Source organism: Chiloscyllium plagiosum, unplaced genomic scaffold (genome assembly GCF_037043375.1).
Source record: "Chiloscyllium plagiosum isolate Xiang-an unplaced genomic scaffold, Cpla_swu_hap1 HiC_scaffold_4, whole genome shotgun sequence".
Lineage (NCBI taxonomy): Eukaryota > Metazoa > Chordata > Chondrichthyes > Orectolobiformes > Hemiscylliidae > Chiloscyllium > Chiloscyllium plagiosum.
Window position 1 is genome coordinate 62935146 of NW_028270142.1, and position 17532 is coordinate 62952677.

The 17532-nt window shown below is 37.0% G+C and overlaps 1 protein-coding gene across 7 annotated transcripts in view; it reads right to left on the reverse strand.

Annotated features, from left to right (window-relative positions):
* Window positions 1-4779: 4779 nt before the first annotated feature.
* Window positions 4780-17532, reverse strand: part of cd226 (CD226 molecule) — a 51963-nt gene continuing 39210 nt past the window's right edge. For 2 of the 7 annotated variants that reach the window (XM_087986295.1, XM_087986294.1), the window contains exons 4-7: window positions 15669-15749; window positions 9804-9891; window positions 9647-9727; window positions 4780-7857 (exon numbers count right to left, since the gene is read on the reverse strand). In XM_087986295.1, the coding sequence (XP_087842421.1) occupies window positions 7740-7857; window positions 9647-9727; window positions 9804-9891; window positions 15669-15749 (368 nt within the window). In that variant the 3' untranslated portion in view covers window positions 4780-7739. The remainder of the gene's footprint in view (window positions 7858-9646; window positions 9728-9803; window positions 9892-15668; window positions 15750-17532) is intronic. The other 5 variants (XM_043688472.2, XM_043688471.2, XM_087986297.1 and 2 more) reach the window with 3 other exon arrangements.

Consider the following 17532-nt stretch of genomic DNA (forward strand, 5'->3'; position numbering starts at 1 on the left):
ATGGAGACTTCAAGTATGGACTTTTTAAAAAAAAAATCCAACTATGCAGTTTATTATGAAAAATACTTTTAATGGGAGTTGATGCAATTCCTTCCCTAAATCTTTCTGCCTCTAACTTCTGTTTCTCTTCTTCAATAGTCCTTAACACTCAGTACCTTGACTAACCTGTTTGTTACCTGTCGTAATATCCTTTCGATGTCCAGACTTGTTTGATAACACTTTTATATTATGCATAGAGATGTTTTACCATGTTAAAATCTAAATACAAACAATTGCGGCTGGAATGCCATTGGTGATGGTGAGCTGTGCAATAGGAAGTGCAGGTACTGACTGGACATAAGATCAACAATGAGGAAAACATCGCAAAGCTGGAGATCAAACACCCTAAATGCTGAGTCATTGCTCCATTCATCCATTAAGCAGTTACTGATTGCTATTGATAAGCCAACCTGCCAGCATCTCTCAATAATGGATATCAGATTGTCCTTTTTATTTCTGTTTGCTCTATCAATTTATCTGTTTTGTTTGAATGCTATGTGTATTCAGTTGGAGAACTTTTAGTTTTGTCCTTTTATTATTTTCACAGCCTCCAGCCTTATCTGCTGATTCACTCTTAGATTGGCACTCCCTAATCCTTCCTGTCAAGACCCGATCAGAATTTTCCATTTTAACTTTCGCTGTTGTACTGTCTCTGCTCTTTGATTAACCCCAGCTTCAAAATCTGATCCCGTGGTCCCATTATTTTACTAAAGCCTTCTCTACTTCCCTTATTGTATGGTTTGCTCGAAAATGAACCCTAGCATGGTTCAGGCACAGACTACCCCAATGATCCAGCCTCCACTTCCACTTTCCCCTGTTCTGGCTCCAGTGCCTCATAAACCAGAACCCATCTCTACCATGCCAATCTATCAAGTGTGCATTCATTTCTCTAAACTTATTAGCCCTATATCAGTTTGCACATAACTCATGGTATAATCTAGAGATTACTACCTTTAAAGTTCTATTTCCTGACTTGTTTATACCCTCGTACTGATTATGCAGACACCTTTTCCTTGTCCTGCCAAAGTCATTGGTATCCATGTCAACCACGATGACTGGATCTTCCCTCTTCTATTTAGCATCTGTCCAAGACTGAGCAGATGCCCCAAAACCTGGTACAACCTTTTGGACTATCTCTCTTTGTGGCAGGGAATACTGATATTTCCCCCTCACTATATTATTCTGCACTATCACAACTGTTTTCCTATCAATTCTGCCTTCCCTGCTTGAATAGTTTCCTGTATCACTGTCATGGTCAGCTGTTTATCCACCCTGCAGCCTTCAATCTTATCCAGATAAATCTGCAAACTTGAGTCACCTAATCACAGTGTGAATGTAAGATCCCTCTGCAGTTGACCTTACAGTTGTGACAATTCCATTTGAAAGGAACCCAGCTCCCACCCTGCAAAGTCAATTTTGACTTTGGTTGTTGAGTGTAGGAGCAATTCCATCTCACCAGGATTTAAACACCTCCCCTGAGTTTCATTTCCATTGAAGTTGATAGGTGAGGCTGAGCATTCAAATAAATATCACCCAATTTGCACTGTCCGCCAAAGTCAAAATTGCACGCAGTTTATCCTTATCAAACAAAGCAACATGCACACATCCCATAAAACAAAGTCAGAAGGTTCATTCTTTAAGGCTTAGTCACATAGAGACATGTTAGCACAAACTTATTTTTTAAATTTATTCATAGGATGTGGGATCTTTTGTCTGGATTAGGATTTATTACCTTCCCTAAGTACCCTGGAGAAGGTGAGCCATTTTCTTGAACGTCTGTAGTTCATCTGGGGAGAGTGCATAATTTGAAATAAATGCTGAAGAGTTTATTTACAGCCATTGGATCACATTAGAAGGCAGAATCAATCTAACAACTGATATTAGGGTCAAAATAATGTTACTGTATCAAAGCAGTCAGCTTCTACCCCTGTAAAATGAACTAGAATTTGGGTTTTAAGAAGTAATTAATGTTTGTACAGTCATATGTTTGTCAAAGTTACTTTGTGGTAGTGATACATCAAAGTCTGATTCACAGCCACAAAGGAGGAATAAATACTTCTATCCACGTCAAAAGTGACTGTACATTATTCCATAATACAAGTCAGCTGTACTAAATGTACTAAAGGTACTAAATGTAGCAATGTGGCCAAAGTGGAATTTGTTAAGAGATGCATCTGTGGATTTTCATAATCTTTTGTCCCAGGTTACATTACATGAGTTAATTCTTTGCTCCAAAGGCAACTTACTATACTGTTACTGGGGAACAGAATTTGGTGCATTGGAAAATAAGCAGTTCTAGCATCTGTTGTTGAACTACTTTATTGCTATCTCAGTTGTGGCAAGAGCAGATACATTATTTCTCTCACTTTTTCTTGTTTTCTCTATCAAGGTCAGTACTTATAGTTTGGTCCATGGGAGGGCCCATCAGTCTAACACTCTGATTTATGACTCTCCAAAGTAGTTTTGGTTCTTTATTATCTACCTAGTATTTATTATTATCAAGGGCTGGATTAGTGTGGATTATTGATGAAGAGATTCACAAAAAATGGATTACACATCATCATTTATGGAATTATTTTGTAGACCAAAAAATGGTTGAACTCACGATGGCGTAAAAATCACACCAACTCCAGGGTTAGCTATTAAATAAGTGGAAATCAGACTATTGAAGTGAGTACAAATTAATATTTATTTTGCAGAGGGTCAAACATCACTCACCTTAAGTCGATAGGTGGGCTAGCTCTGGATTCCTTCATTCCACATGGCTAGGTTTGATTCACAAAACAAAATGAGTCGAATGTACTGTGAATCACAGCAGAGAGAAGCGGCTCCATGCTCTTGTTCAAATAATTTTGCCTCCAATCATGAGGTCCCAGAGTTCTGCTGCTGACAGTATATAAGCTTGTATCTTCCTTCAAAACTGGCATATGGATTAAATGCACTAGACATTGGGTGCTATTTGCTAGTGAAAGTGTAGCTTTTTTATGTACAAAGAATCTTGTTTGATTGTTCTGCAGTGCACACAAACAAAGCTGCAATTATACTTAAGCGGTGACTAGTTCAGGCAGAATCCTTTAGTTAGGTGGTCACATTTCTTTTGTGAGAAGTTTCTTCCACAGATATATAAAGTGATCTTTTGCATTCTATCTCTGAAGCTTAATAAAGTCCCACATGTTTAATATGAAATTATATGAATGCTTGTTTCACTGTGATGTATATAATTAAAGAAATGAGATGGAGATTGGTACTACCTATGGGTGTGTTCTTTTCCACTGTGTGCAGTTTTGCCATGTATTTGTATTATGTCCATATTAGTGTTTGTGTAACTTTTCTAATGATAGTTACTAACTTGAATTTCCATCAATTCCACCTCCTTTAGCGTGGCATCCATCTCCTAGTTGTTGAACAGTCAAGTTTCCTTCCATTGTAACACTCTACTACTGTGAGACAACTTACTTTCTTTACCTGTTGGTTATTTGCTCTCCTTATAGACAAAACCTTGTATACAGTAATTTGGAATAGGTCTTGAGAAAATCTAGCTTGTTAATGGAATCAGTTGTATAATTAGACTTTAAACACCTGTTTAATTACAGGTATTTCCAATTTTTTAAGTCAAACACTGTACATTGGGCTGCCAAATAATTTCAATTATATTCACTCTGCTTATTCCAGCTTTAGGCTATATATTGTTGGTTCTATCTATCTTCAAAAATGCAAGTGCATGCTCAAGTATTCACTGACTACAGTGAAATCCCAAAGTTTATGGCCTTCTAGACTTGCTTATAAGGCTCATTGTATAAATTACAAGCCTGTGGCACAAAGGGTGTTAAATCATTTCCAAAATCTCAGTTTCTTTAAAACATGACATTTTCAATATTGTGGAATAATATGTTCTATTCATACTTGTTGATTTCAAGAAAATAATTTGTATTAGAAGTTGCATTTTTCTTTACAAGTTAGTTATTTGTGTGTGAATTCTGTATCAGTTATGTCCAGTACCCGTTGCCATGGTAATATGCCTTGTAAGACATCTTAGCACAGTTGTATACTAAGGTCTGTGCAATTATCAAGACAACTAGTGGAACAAAAATTTTGGTTAAAACAGAGACCAAAAAATGTCAGAAAATGTTGTGTAGATAGAGCACTATTGCAAATCAGCAGGTAGCCAGTGGGCTCAGATTGAAATCAGCAGGTAGCCAGTGGGCTCAGATTGAAATCAGCAGGTAGCCAGTGGGCTCAGATTGAAATCAGCAGTAGCCAGTGGGCTCAGATTGAACATTCAGCTACTTTCAAGAATTGAGTAGCTGCCGACATTTGAGTCTGTAATATATGATAATGTTATACTGCTGCCAGTGTTATGATAGGTGTGGAAATATTAGTTCACATTCTTAAACTATTTAATTGAGTATGAACTAATACCTAGTTTCATTTGAAAGCAACAGGATCAACTAACACTGTCTTCAGTTTTGTTTTTAGTTTCTTTTTTGTCACATGCACTTATTGACAGGAACCATCAGATGACTGAAAAGAATCTGGTTTCTAACCAAGTTCATCAGACTGGCCTTAGTGTCTGTATCCAAAGGAAAGCTGTACCTTAGTCATCATTATCTCCTATTTATCTCAAGCTTCACGATGTATGTCAGAGAATGGTTTCATCAGTAGATGTTATTTTTATGTTGTAATTTATGGTTCTGTGCAACTGCTCTTGGAAATAAATTATTGGCTTTATCAGACAGTGGATTTACCTTTGTGTCTTTGTTTATTTTATTCACAACAGTATGATGTCACATTTTACAAAGTGAGGTACATCAAAGCAGGCAGATCACCAGCATGTAGAAAATTTACAATTATTGTAAAATAAGGTACAATAATTGGCTTCCTAAACATCACTTTCCCATTTGCCTGCTATTATAAACTCCCTGATGTTTTGCCCAATTTAAGGATGTTAATCAAGTTGGAGTTAGGTATATTATGGTTTCTAGGAAGTCATTATGCCTACAGTCAGGTTAATCACAATCCTGAATTAGTATGTTTGATGACTGAAGAAGAACAAGAAAGCTTGTCAAGAGATGTAGCATTTCATTGATAATTAACCTCTGATGATCAAATTTCACTTGCATTGGTGTTGAATTAACATGTGCTGTATTTACAACTAAATGAAGCTGCCAGAAATTAGAACAGATATTTTCAGCCAACTGCTGGCTCTATAAAATGTCTATTTAGCCCACCTGCTGTAAATTTTAAATATCACTATCAAAGACAAAGAAAAACCTGTAATCTTTAAATTACTTATAGCTGTCCTTACAATAAAAAATCTTAATTATACTTTGTTTTAAATAGGCATATAATGTTCTTGCACACAGCCTGTAAAGTTTGAGAAGGCTAAGGAAATGACAAATACCTCCATGGACACGTTAGAGTAAATGACTTTTTTCTGTGATGTAAATTCTAACCTACACAGGAAATATTCTTCAACAACTCCCAATATTGAACGGGCAACCCTGACTTCGAATGCCACTCCTTGTGAATTTTTACCCCCAACTTGCCAAGTTCATTGATGTAACAGAGAAAGAAAATTAACTTTCACTAAAATACTTCTCGAGTACTTCCTGTTGGGACACACAAGCTGTGAAATTCCTCAAGTATTTGCTCAAACTCCAAGACTCAGAGTCTTCCTTCAGCTTCTGCTGCTGGGAGCACGTTCTGCACATGTGGTCATCAACGACACTGGAAGCATCCAGGACTCCCCAACGTGTGACCAGCTACACATTCCACTTGCATGGCCACTTCTGACATCTCTTAAATTTACAATGGACTATCAATTATTAGACTTATTTTGTTAGATTTCCTACTCTATCATTAAGGTTATGAAAAGGTTGACTATAACTAAGTTCCCACTGCCTTAAATCTGTATGATAAAAAAAGTTAACCGGTAATTGTCAGGTGACAAGCAAGTTCCTGGGCTCCTCCACTGCCCTTCCTCCCACTCCTCCAAGGACATGCAAGACCTGGGCCTCCTCCATCGCCAAATCCAAGCCATGCAACAACTGAAGGAAGAAAGCCTCGTCTTCCGCCTGAGAACCCTTCAGCCAACACAGTGTCAATAACGACTTCACTAGTTTCCAAATCTCCCCTCTCCTGCCTCATTCCAGAAACAACCTCCAACTAGGCACCGTCCTTTTGACCTGTCCTAACTGTCCATCTTCCTTCACACCTATTCACTCCAGCCTCCCAAAAACCGATTGCAATTACCCCTCACCTGCATCCACCTATCACCTTCCCACCTACCTTCCACCCTGGTCCCACTCCCCCCTATTTATCTCTCAGCCCCCTTTTCCCTCCCCACATTCCTGATGAAGGGCTTATGCCTGAAACGTTGATTCTCCTGTTCCCTGGATGCTGCCTGACCTGCTGCATTTTTCCAGCAACACATTTTCAGCCCAAATTCCTCAAGTAGCCCTGCTTGTGAAACAGAGACCTCATGAGAGTCACGTATCTTGCACAGGCATAATAAGGGATCATTTTGCTGCTCCAGATGCCTTGATACCTGCCTTAGATCATTCATAACTAAGTATCAGCAAAGAGATGCCAGCCAATTTCGATATCTATAAACATTTACATTCTTTTGGGTATGGCTCCCATTCAGATTTAAATCCAAATGTTTCTAGTTGTATACACCTTCAGCTTACTCTTGCCTCCACCTCTACCTACTTTCTACCCTTCCAACATTTTAGCAACTTGGACAATCGCTTCATGAAGCCTCAGATCTTTTCCCTGCATCTTCCTTATTTGATATCTTTATCTAGCCCACCTCCCTCCCTATTTTCAAAACTTTCCTCAAGACCTTGCTGCTGTTTTTTTTTTGCCACCTGCTTCCCTCTCCTGCCTAGTGTCTACTTGGTAAGGGCTCTGATTTCTGTACTGTACCTTAGAGCTACCAGAAAAGAAAGGTATTTTTAAAATCTGATCTCACACAGATATCTGATGCCTGTGAAAATTGACCAATTGAGAATGAGCATAGTTGAATAATAAGGTAGACAAAATATACACAGTGGCACATGAGTTACTAGGTCAAATTAAATATTCCTTGAGGAAACAACAATCAAACAGAGTTAACAATATGGTGGTGTGCAATAACTCCAATCTAGTAAAAATCCCTTCTTTTGGCACTTGGTCTGTTCTATGGTAACATGACAACCGTTAGTTTCTCTGGCCTCATATATTTGGTGACAATTCAAATATTGAAATATTAAATAAGAAAATAAAATTCATCCGGTGGCTGCAAACAAGTTTTTATATACCTGTAAAATATTTAAGGATTGTAAGACCAGCTTAATCTGAGTTTTGTTTTCTATTATGTATGTCGCTAAGCTAATATATCTAATCAGTTCTCAATTGGCAAGTTTATAAATATACACATCATGTCTTGAAATTATTACATTTACCAGTTAAATGTTTTAAAAATGGTTGTAACTTAAGAATAAAACGAATGGAGCACTTTTAGAATTTAAGAGAAGAAAGCACATCGTTCCTTGCTTTATCCTGTTGAAGAATTGTAATAAAGTTCACTGTTTAATTATGTGATGGAATGAGTTCAACAGTCACCTCACTTATGAAGAAAGTGAAAGCTGAAACAAGGGTTCAATTCATAGCGATGAAGTTCGACCAGTGAAGTTGAAGATGGATACACAGTCATCTAATCAGTAGTAGATCCTACAGATTGGCATAAATAGCTTCTTCCTGATACTCCATATCCCTGGAATTTGGCCGATCGTAGACATCAGGATTTGTATAGCTGTTTGGGTTGGCTCTTCTTTGCTGTTTGTAAAGAGTGTTGTTAAACTTTTAAGTTTATTTATTCATTAACTTAAACAAATGAATAATTGGTTCCCCTAATAAAGAATGTCTGCATGCTCAAAAAAACTGAGGTGGAGAGACCAATCAAATTGAAAATTAACATTGAGCCTTATCTGGTTTGCTTCATTTACTCTTTTTTTCTAAGACAAAATTTATTATCATAATAATAATATTATAATTTGGTGGGATAATTTATCAGGACACATTTTTTCAGCATTTTGTCCACACAATTCAAAGATTTACTGGATTAATGGACAGCAATGTATAAGCACAATGCAAGGACAACTTTCTGGAAAATAGCACTGGGAAACCTGTATGATTTATCCCACTGCCTTAATCTGAGGTCAAAAATTATATATTTCTACCACCGTCTGATCTAACTCCAGGCTTGGATATAGATTTGCCCAACCTTAACTAAACTAGCAGGAGAACTGTGCCTAATTATTTTGAGAAAAATACAAAATTAGAGTTGTATGTATAAAGGGTTGGCCATTGTCACTACTTTGTTTTATGTGAATTAAACATACATGGTTCTTTGTCTGAGCCTTGGATTAAATAATCCCCACCTTCAGTAACTCACATTCAAGTAGACAAGGGCACTTCTATAAAGTAATGAAAGTTTTGTGCTCATTCAAGGTATAACCATTCAAAGCAGAGTGAAAATCCTTCTGCACAATAGTGCGTTCCAGCCTAACCTTACTAGAAGGCTCAATCATTTTATTCTTGGCATCTGTGTGTGTAGTCTGTGTCAGAGAGACAATCTAGCACTGTACTTTCTTAATGTAAAGAGCTAAATATGTAGTCGATTTGGTAAGTAATGGTTGTGGTAAGATTTGACAAAGCAGATAGGTCTTGTTTCACAAAAAGTTATCAAAGGTTCAAGGGAATAGCTATAAAGCTGGCATTTCAGTCAATTTTTCTTTGAGGTTTCTTCTGAAGGATAACATAAATTGGTGAAATGAAGTTTCCAGGTTGCCTGCATCCTTTTATCACTGGTTAATATGAGTAATAGACAAAAAGCTTTCCTTATTCTGTATTTAGCATATGTTTGGTTTGGTCAAGCTTCCCCCTTGCCCACCTCCAATGTGGTCCTGTTAACTCCATAACTTCAAATTACTGTTTACTTTCAGTGTACTCTTTTGCAGGTTGCACACTCAGTATTGTAGCTACCACTGATACATGAGGGTCTGATCATCCCTGAATGGTATGTGGTATTTTAGACTCAGTCCCAGTTCTTAGCCATTATTTTCCCTTCAAGGATGCACAAAACACTCAGTCCTTTTCAACAGGAGGAGTGATTCTATGCCTGAGTCCCCAGGTTTTTGCACACAGTGTTCAGATTTTCATTTAAATTCTAGATCATCTCTTGTATGATATCTGGTTTAGTGTTGGGGACTAGACAGATGCTCCTTAATCTAATTGAACGTTTTTACAAAGTCTGGTGAAAAGATATTAATTCCATCAGTTAGCACTGGATTTCAATCCATGTTTTAAAAGTGGAGGGACAGTAGTTGAATCCATTCTACCTTCCAATTCCTATCATTGGATGTGGCAGAAAGGGTTGTTTTGGAAGTCAAAGGCAGCAGTTTGGTATTTCTGCTGAGAATGCAATATTTCTCTCCATCATTTAATGCATCAAGGGGCTGGAACTGTACTGGTCTTCTTTGATTTTGATCTTTGTCGATAATGTCACATTGTTAGATTTAAATTCACAGTTAATTAGGTTAAATCACAACAAAGATTGTCTTACGTTATGTCTTTCAGTGGTGCCTTTTTGGAACTGTGTGTTGTTTGCTTTCCGTTTCTTGCTCCTGTGGAAAAGAATAATGTACTTTCCTATGATTCAGAATGATCATTTCGTTAATCTATTCGCTTTGCACACGTTATGTAGATCACAGAGTACATACCTCCACACACATATTATGGTAACAACACTGATGACCAATACAAGGCTTCCCAAAGCAATTGCGCCAAAAATTAGAAACATTTTTATGTCTGTAAGTGAACAAGAAAAAATAATTAGCACGATAACATATTAATTTAAAATGGTGATGGATATTACTCGGTATTACAAATCCAACCTATGCATGCAGCATATATGTTCTGCTTTACAAAGATTTTCAGCTGTCAATTAGTTTGGACTTGTTAATTGTATAAACTGTGTATAATTTGCTTTGGTTTCCCCACTTCCTGCAGCAACAATCAAATTGCCATTGTTCAGAAGTTATTTTAAAACTGGTATTGTGGAAGAACATATTTCTGTGCCTGTGAACCATACCTCTGTACTGAATGTTGAATGGGGCTGTGCTATGCAATGCCGGATGTGAAAATCAACCAGTATTCAGATGAATCAGTATGAAGGAAAGCACTTTAAAAATGCATTTGAGTAAACCTGACAGACTGGATTTTACTACAGGCTTTGGACTCCAATGTTGGACCCAACCCCACATTTATCTTGCAACAGGGGCATTGGCTTGGTAGTAGTATTGGCAGCTTACTCCTATAAGCAGCCTTCTAATTGTCCAACTCTGTTCTCACCATCCTATTAAGGACAACATATGGGCTCTTCTTGTTGTCAACCCAACAAGAAGACCTGTCTGAGCAGCTCCAAGAGTGAATAGTAAGCACTTTCAAGGTAGGTCTAAGACCTTGAGGGGGAAAATGATATGTCTTAATGGGGCGGGCTGGCGCAGGCAGGGGCAGGGTTCATTGATCAGAAAAGAAATGCCTTTGGATGACTAAATAGGGCCAGTAGATCATCCATTCCTGCCCCCGATCTCCTTGTTGAGGCCTGGAGTCTCCAGCTCTGATAGTTGGCCATACTGCTACAAGGACGCCAACTCCAGAGAATAATGACCTCCCAAAAGTGGTGGGAGAACTAACCCATTGCAGACAAAAATTCAATGTGCTCATAAATCACCTCCATTTGCGGCCGTAATCATTTAAATTAGTTATCCCCCTTGGGAATGCAAGGGGAATCATTCTGATGTAGATTCCCCTCTATTGTCCTAGCAAATCCCACCTTCACACCTACCACTATAGGTCCAAGAATGTTCTAGCCAAAGCCAAGCTTTGCCTTTCAAAGCAAAAGGTGCATAACAACCTCTCAATGTCAAATCCATTTCTTCCATTCTAATGCTGCAATCCTTTCTGCTTAAAAAGATAGACCATGCTCACTTGTTGATTTCAGTCCTGACGAACTGACTGACAGGCATCTGGCACTTTTGAGGCATTTTGTGAAATGCTTTAAATACTCAATGCACGCTGTTAGTGTTGCTCCATCATTATTTATTTTGTAAAAAGGAAGACCATTAAAGAGGTAGTCTGAGATCTTGCCTTCTCCTTGGTGTGTCACATATGTAGAGATCACAGATAGAAAAATCAAGGTCTGAGGAGAGGTATCATAGTATATGGTCCCATCTCTAATTCCATCTTAGCAGTGAAGAATAGTTTTTTTTTCATGTACAAACCTGTCTAAGCCATGATGCACTTCCTGCATCCAACCTTATGGGCAGGTAACCTGCTCCAAAATGGCAAGCAATGTCACTCTTCAGTCAATAATTCAAAGGTACATCAACAATGGCTGAACAATGATTTAACTTTCACCTTTTCCTGAATTCTGGTTGATCTCTGGTCTTTCCACTAAAATTTGGGGGCCAGCAGAATCTAAGTTTGTACAACTGAAACTGTGAAGTTGTTCCAATTTGTAAGATCCATCACAGCAGCTCTTTGAGCCAGATATTTATGTTATTTTCTAGTTTGTTACTCGATGGCCACGAGACAAAGTATAAACAGCCAAGTAGTCAAAGCAAGAATTCAATAATATATGATGGAGGCAATTTATCACACATTATAAGATCTAAACCTCAGCCATGATAACAGAAGGGTTGCGTGGAGATTGGAGATAGATGCATTCCTGTTATTAAAATAATGCAAGTATTTCCAAATACAGGGATGTTATTTCTCTGTATGAAGTACTGAAGAAACTTTATCCAGTTTTAGAGTCAGAAACAAAGAGCAATGTTATAGCTTCAGATCCATCTATTAATCTGCAGCAAGTTGCCATAACACTGAAAGGGATAATGAACTTTGACCAGAGAATGCAGCAATCTCGCAAATGTTTAGTTAACATTAACTAGCTTTCTGCTCCTAATTCAGTTGATTAAGTTTTGTTTTAGCTTCAATTGTTACCACATTTCAGAGTTTCTCTAGAAAAGCAAGAAACCAAAATAACAGTTGAAGATTTCTTATTAGTTAAATCTATTTTAGCTGTCATTGATGTATGCAATAGTTAATTTCAAAATAACTCCATATAAACAGCAATATGGAGACAATGTACAGCCCAGAAGGACTATATTTAAAAATAAAGGCAATAATGCCAGAAATCTGAAATAAAAGCAAAATGTGCTGGAAACACTCAGCAAGTCTGCCATCATGTGTGGAAAGAGAAAGAAACGGTTCAAATTTAACATTTAATATAACTTTCTTAGAACTCAAAAAGCCTAATCCCAATCCTTTCCTCCTCTCTGACCAGCATTACACCTCAAACTTATCTACTATGATAAATGGCTTAGAGTGTATTGAAAGCACTACTTTGCTAAAACCTGTCAATCATTCTTTGCTTACATCTATTTGATTCTACATCTGTCACATTGTTCAACACAGCCAGCAATTTCACAATCCTCCATTATTTATCTCTGCAACAACGCTTGTGCCTCATTCCAAGCTGTTTCCTCGAAAATAGCTAGAACATTGCCCTGATACCTTTGCATTTCAGGGTTTGCTCACGTTTCCGATAGAGAAGTTGAGGAGATTGCGAGATAATGTACTACAATTCATTTAGAACATCATTAGTCATTGTGACTCGGCAATGACTGTCTTGTTAGTGTGACAAAGTGGGACTTTTGAGGGTCTTTTGATATCAATAGCACAATGGAAGGGCTGAGCTACAAGCGTGAGGAAGGGGAATAACTACCAATCTCAACAAACCTTGGGTCAAAAATATGGTAGGTGTGTGGCCGCAATTGATTAGGGAAGCTCAAGGGTGTGCAAATGAACTATGAGTGCAGTAAATGCAAGGTGATGGTAGGAGGTGGCATGAGGATGGAGAAATTTAAGGATTGAAATTACTCACTCAGCAACCTCAATCTGCTTTTCCTCACTCTTGATAGCATCTCAGCCTTTCCCTCGTCAAAGTCTTAGCCTCAATAATGTTTTTCTCTGAAATTTACACTAGCCTTCACATTGATAAATTATCCAGAAACTTATAAAGAGTCTCATGAGCTTATGATGAACATAACAACCATGAAAAACAAATCAAAAGTCAGCAGCAGTTAACAGTGTCCCAGGCAAGCAATGAACTTCCACAATATTCTTTCTTTAGGCATCTAGTTTGAAGCTCCCAAACCATCAGTCATGCACAATTGGCTGAATGTATTTAGAAAAATACAGTTGTGGACATTTTTTGATTTTTAATGCAGAACATTCTGATGCTGTTAAGATGCATTCAAATTTTTAAGTATCATTTACCAAGAAAAGACCCAGAAAACACAAGAAAAATCACTTTATCAAACGTAAATTTGGGAAATCTAGAGAAATGGCATCAATTCAGGAAATGTGCATAACAAAACACATAACAAAAGAGGCAACAGGTTTTGACAGAGGTTTCACAGAATCAGCATGCAAGATTGAAGAAATTTGGACTTGCTTCAAATGTCCTCAATGCTCTGCATCAAAAGTCAGCATTAAACTGTGCTAAAGCTGTCTTTCAATGCAAGTTTGGGAATTTCACTCAGAGGGTGCCCTAAAGGTCAGCAATGAAGTAACAGTGGCTTTCAAAGCAATTCCTAAGGAAATTCTTAGTTATTCTGACAGCTTGAATGAACTTTGACATATGTAATGGTATGTTGTCAAAAGACCGGACAAAATGATCTAACTATTCTGACAGGACATTATTAGATTTATGTAGCCCTCTTTATTAATTTACATTTGCCTAATGAGAATACAAATTAAGCAAAGTAGGATCTTAACTTAGGTTTCTTCAACACTAATAAAAAAATGATTATTCATAAAGCAACTTGTGACATCAAAGTGATCGTTTATTGAACTAAAATTAAGCATTTGTAATGTAAGATATGTGTTTTTGCTTTTATGAGCAACATTGTAGTTAGCAATTAATATTTTCGGTTGTCATGTGCACCAGTATAAGTGATAATCCATTGAACACAAGCTACATCTGCTCCTTCACTGCTGCTGTGATATACCAAATTCCATAATATAATGAAGATTGTCTGAAAGGCTTGCGCTGTTATTTGTGCTCTTGAACCTGTTGTTCTGCCTCCCTTTCTTTGAACAAATAGATTAATTGACTTAATTTTAGTTTTTCAAGTTTTGATGAAAGTTCACTATCCAAGACATTAATTCCTCTTTCTTTTTACAGATTCAGAGAACTGCATTTTTCCAGTATTTTCTTCTATGTTGTTTGGTTAAATGGCATTCTCATCATTTCTACGAGAAATGCTCCTCCTATGTTCTCTCCTAACTCCCATTTTTTTATTATATGTTGAGTTTTTTTTAATACTTCCACACTTACGGTCTAGCAATGGTATTAACCATGAGGCAAATGTAGAACCGTTTTACAAGGCTGTTACCAGAATTAAGATTGGATGCTACAATCAAGGATTTTTCAGCATGGAGGAGAAAGTGAGGTCTGCAGATGCTGGAGATCAGAGCTGAAAATGTGTTGCTGGAAAAGCGCAGCAGGTCAGGCAGCATCCAGGGAACAGGAGAATCGACGTTTCGGGCATAAGCCCTTCTTCAGGATTTTTCAGCATGCTCAGGTATTTTTTTTGGTAAAAAGAAAACTATGAGGAGATCTGATTCAGCTTTGTAAATGCTGTTTGAGAAGATTTGTAGCTCAGGAACTTTGTAAAATTATGAAGAGTTTTAATAGAGTGGGTACTAAGAAATTATTTCCACTTGTGAGTGGAATTTCTTTATTTAGAGAATGGTTAGAATGTGAAACTCATTACCATACTCAGTGGTTGAGGTGACTAACAGTGTGGGGCAGACAAATATGTACATGAGAAGAAAAGAAAGAAAATGATATGCTGATAGATGAAAGAGGCAGGAACTGAAGCTCATTTGGAATATAAACAACAGCTTAAAACTGTTGGACCACATGGCTCTACTTGTGTATTATAAATACTATTTAATTCCATTTTGCAAATGGGCATGAATAGATAACTAGCAGATCAAATATGAATTAACAAGAATTTCATTACACAGAGTATGGTGAGAACATTGAATAGAGAGTTTTAGGGACTTGATGGGGCTAGAGGAATGCAGGAGTGGTGAGGGTGCAGAGTTGAAGGAGGTAATTGGAGTGGGATGAATCTCCTGAATAGAGCTATTAAATGGTTGCACTGAATGGTCTGCCTCTATGAGAAAAATTCCATATTATTTTATTCTTTCATCCTATTAGAGCACTCTCAGTTATTACAGAAAAATAAGCCTATAAGAAGAGCTGATTTTTTAATGTGGAATATGTCTGCTCATTCACTGCCCTTTAGACGTGATTACTTATATAATGCACAATAGATTTTACTCTTTTCTATCAAATTGGATATTATATTCAAACAAAATGGAATCTAATGTCATTTGTGAGCTACATTTTTCCAACACGTGTCAGTGCTGGTGACAGAGTGATGCAATACATTTTATATCACTGTCTAAACCAAACTGGTAGGAATGTCTTCCTGCCAAGGACTCACCTGCTTTGGCTGGGTGGTTCTGTGCTTCAGTAAGTACTTTAGGTGTGATATGATTTCTTGTTGGTGGGAGATTTGACTGTTCTTGTATAAAAGGAAACAGTGGAACTGGTAACTATTCTATCCAAAACGATGGGCCTCTTTATAGGCTAGAACAGTTTAAGTATACATTCCGGAAGTATTAACGCAGAAGTCACAAAGGTTGGTTAGTTCAATAATTTTTCTTTAAAATCTGATTAAGCTGCCTGTCAAAAATTAACTCCAATATCAGTGCCAATCCATCTCTCACCACTAACCGCGTGTTGAATAGGACTTCCTTTCAAATGAAACATCATTAAACATCATTAAACCCAAACTGTCAGTGGAAATAACGTAGAAGTGGTCAGATGACCTTATTACATTCAAGCAAAGGCAGCAAGATTGAAAAAAAGATAGGATCTCATGGAGACAAGAAAGCTAATATTAAAAGTTAAAAACACATAGTTATATCTATTGTGAAGTACTTTACTAGATCAAAACAAAACGAAAGGTCATATTTCTCAGTGAGAGCTACTGCAAAACATATCCAAGTACAGTGTGTTAATGTGTTTGAATTTCCTGCTGTTTGTGACTCGTCTTGTTTGAGTGTGGTTGTGACAAGTTCTGTCCTTACCACAATCTGAGGTTACAGTCTATTCAGTCTAACCATATTTCATTCTTACACTGCAGGCTTTTTTCCAACTACTTCTATCTCACATAAATAGCGTGATGCCAGTTTCCATGAGCAGACTACCTATCTTCAAACTGAAATGCACATCATTAACCCTCTGGCACCCTGAATGTTACCCAAATCGAACAAATCAGCCTGATCACTGAATAGGTCCTGGATAACACTGAAAATACCCCTGGAGAAGATATAAAATACTCACACCCTGGACCAATTTGTAATAGTTTAAACTGCTGTCTAGACACATTTAAAATAAATTGATCATAGAAGCATGAACAATGGCAATTTGCCATATAGCACTATCAGTAATTTACAATGGATACAACTGTGATTGCAATTTAAAATAAATTGTATTCTATCAGCTCGCCTCAGCAAATTCCTAAAATTGCACAATATCCTACAATAAATATTCAACTGCTACTTAGTCTTCATGGTTACCTGTGATACAGACAGTGGCACAAGGACAGAAATGATGAATGCTAATATCCTGACAGTTTAAGAGTGTTTTTCTCTTCAAAGTCCAAGCAAGTAAAGATAATTCTACTATATTGAACACAAACTAACCATATTAAAACAAAATTAATTCTACACCACGATTTACAATAAAGATCCACTTTCTTCAGTGTGTTTGTGGATAATTCTTCACCAGGTGCGGAAATATTCTGGATTATAATATTGACACATTCAAAAACGCATGCATCCACACAAATTAAAATATATCAGTTACAGTCTGATGCATGGTAATTGCATATTAATTGTATTTATTTGCATGTAGGTGGTGGAAATTAAGGGAAAATTTACTTACTCTTTTAAATAGATACAGACTAAAGCTTTGATCGTTGACTTAGAGATCTATGCCTGCCATGTATATTTCTGCAAAGAAATACTTACAAAATTCTGTCAAGATTGCCTCCAGCTTTTTCCTTCAACATTTGATTTTTTCAAGATTACTGTGTAACCATGAATTTGTTTTCTCATTCAGCACAAAATATTTTTTAATGAATCTGACATTGTTGAAGATAATTTTTGTTACAAGCGGTCACCAAGCTTGAAAATCCATAACATATGTCACAAAGGAAATTTCATCCAGACCTCCCAAAAGTATAATTGGTCAATAACAATGTTTAAAATGGAGGCCCACCACCTTTTAGAAATTCATGC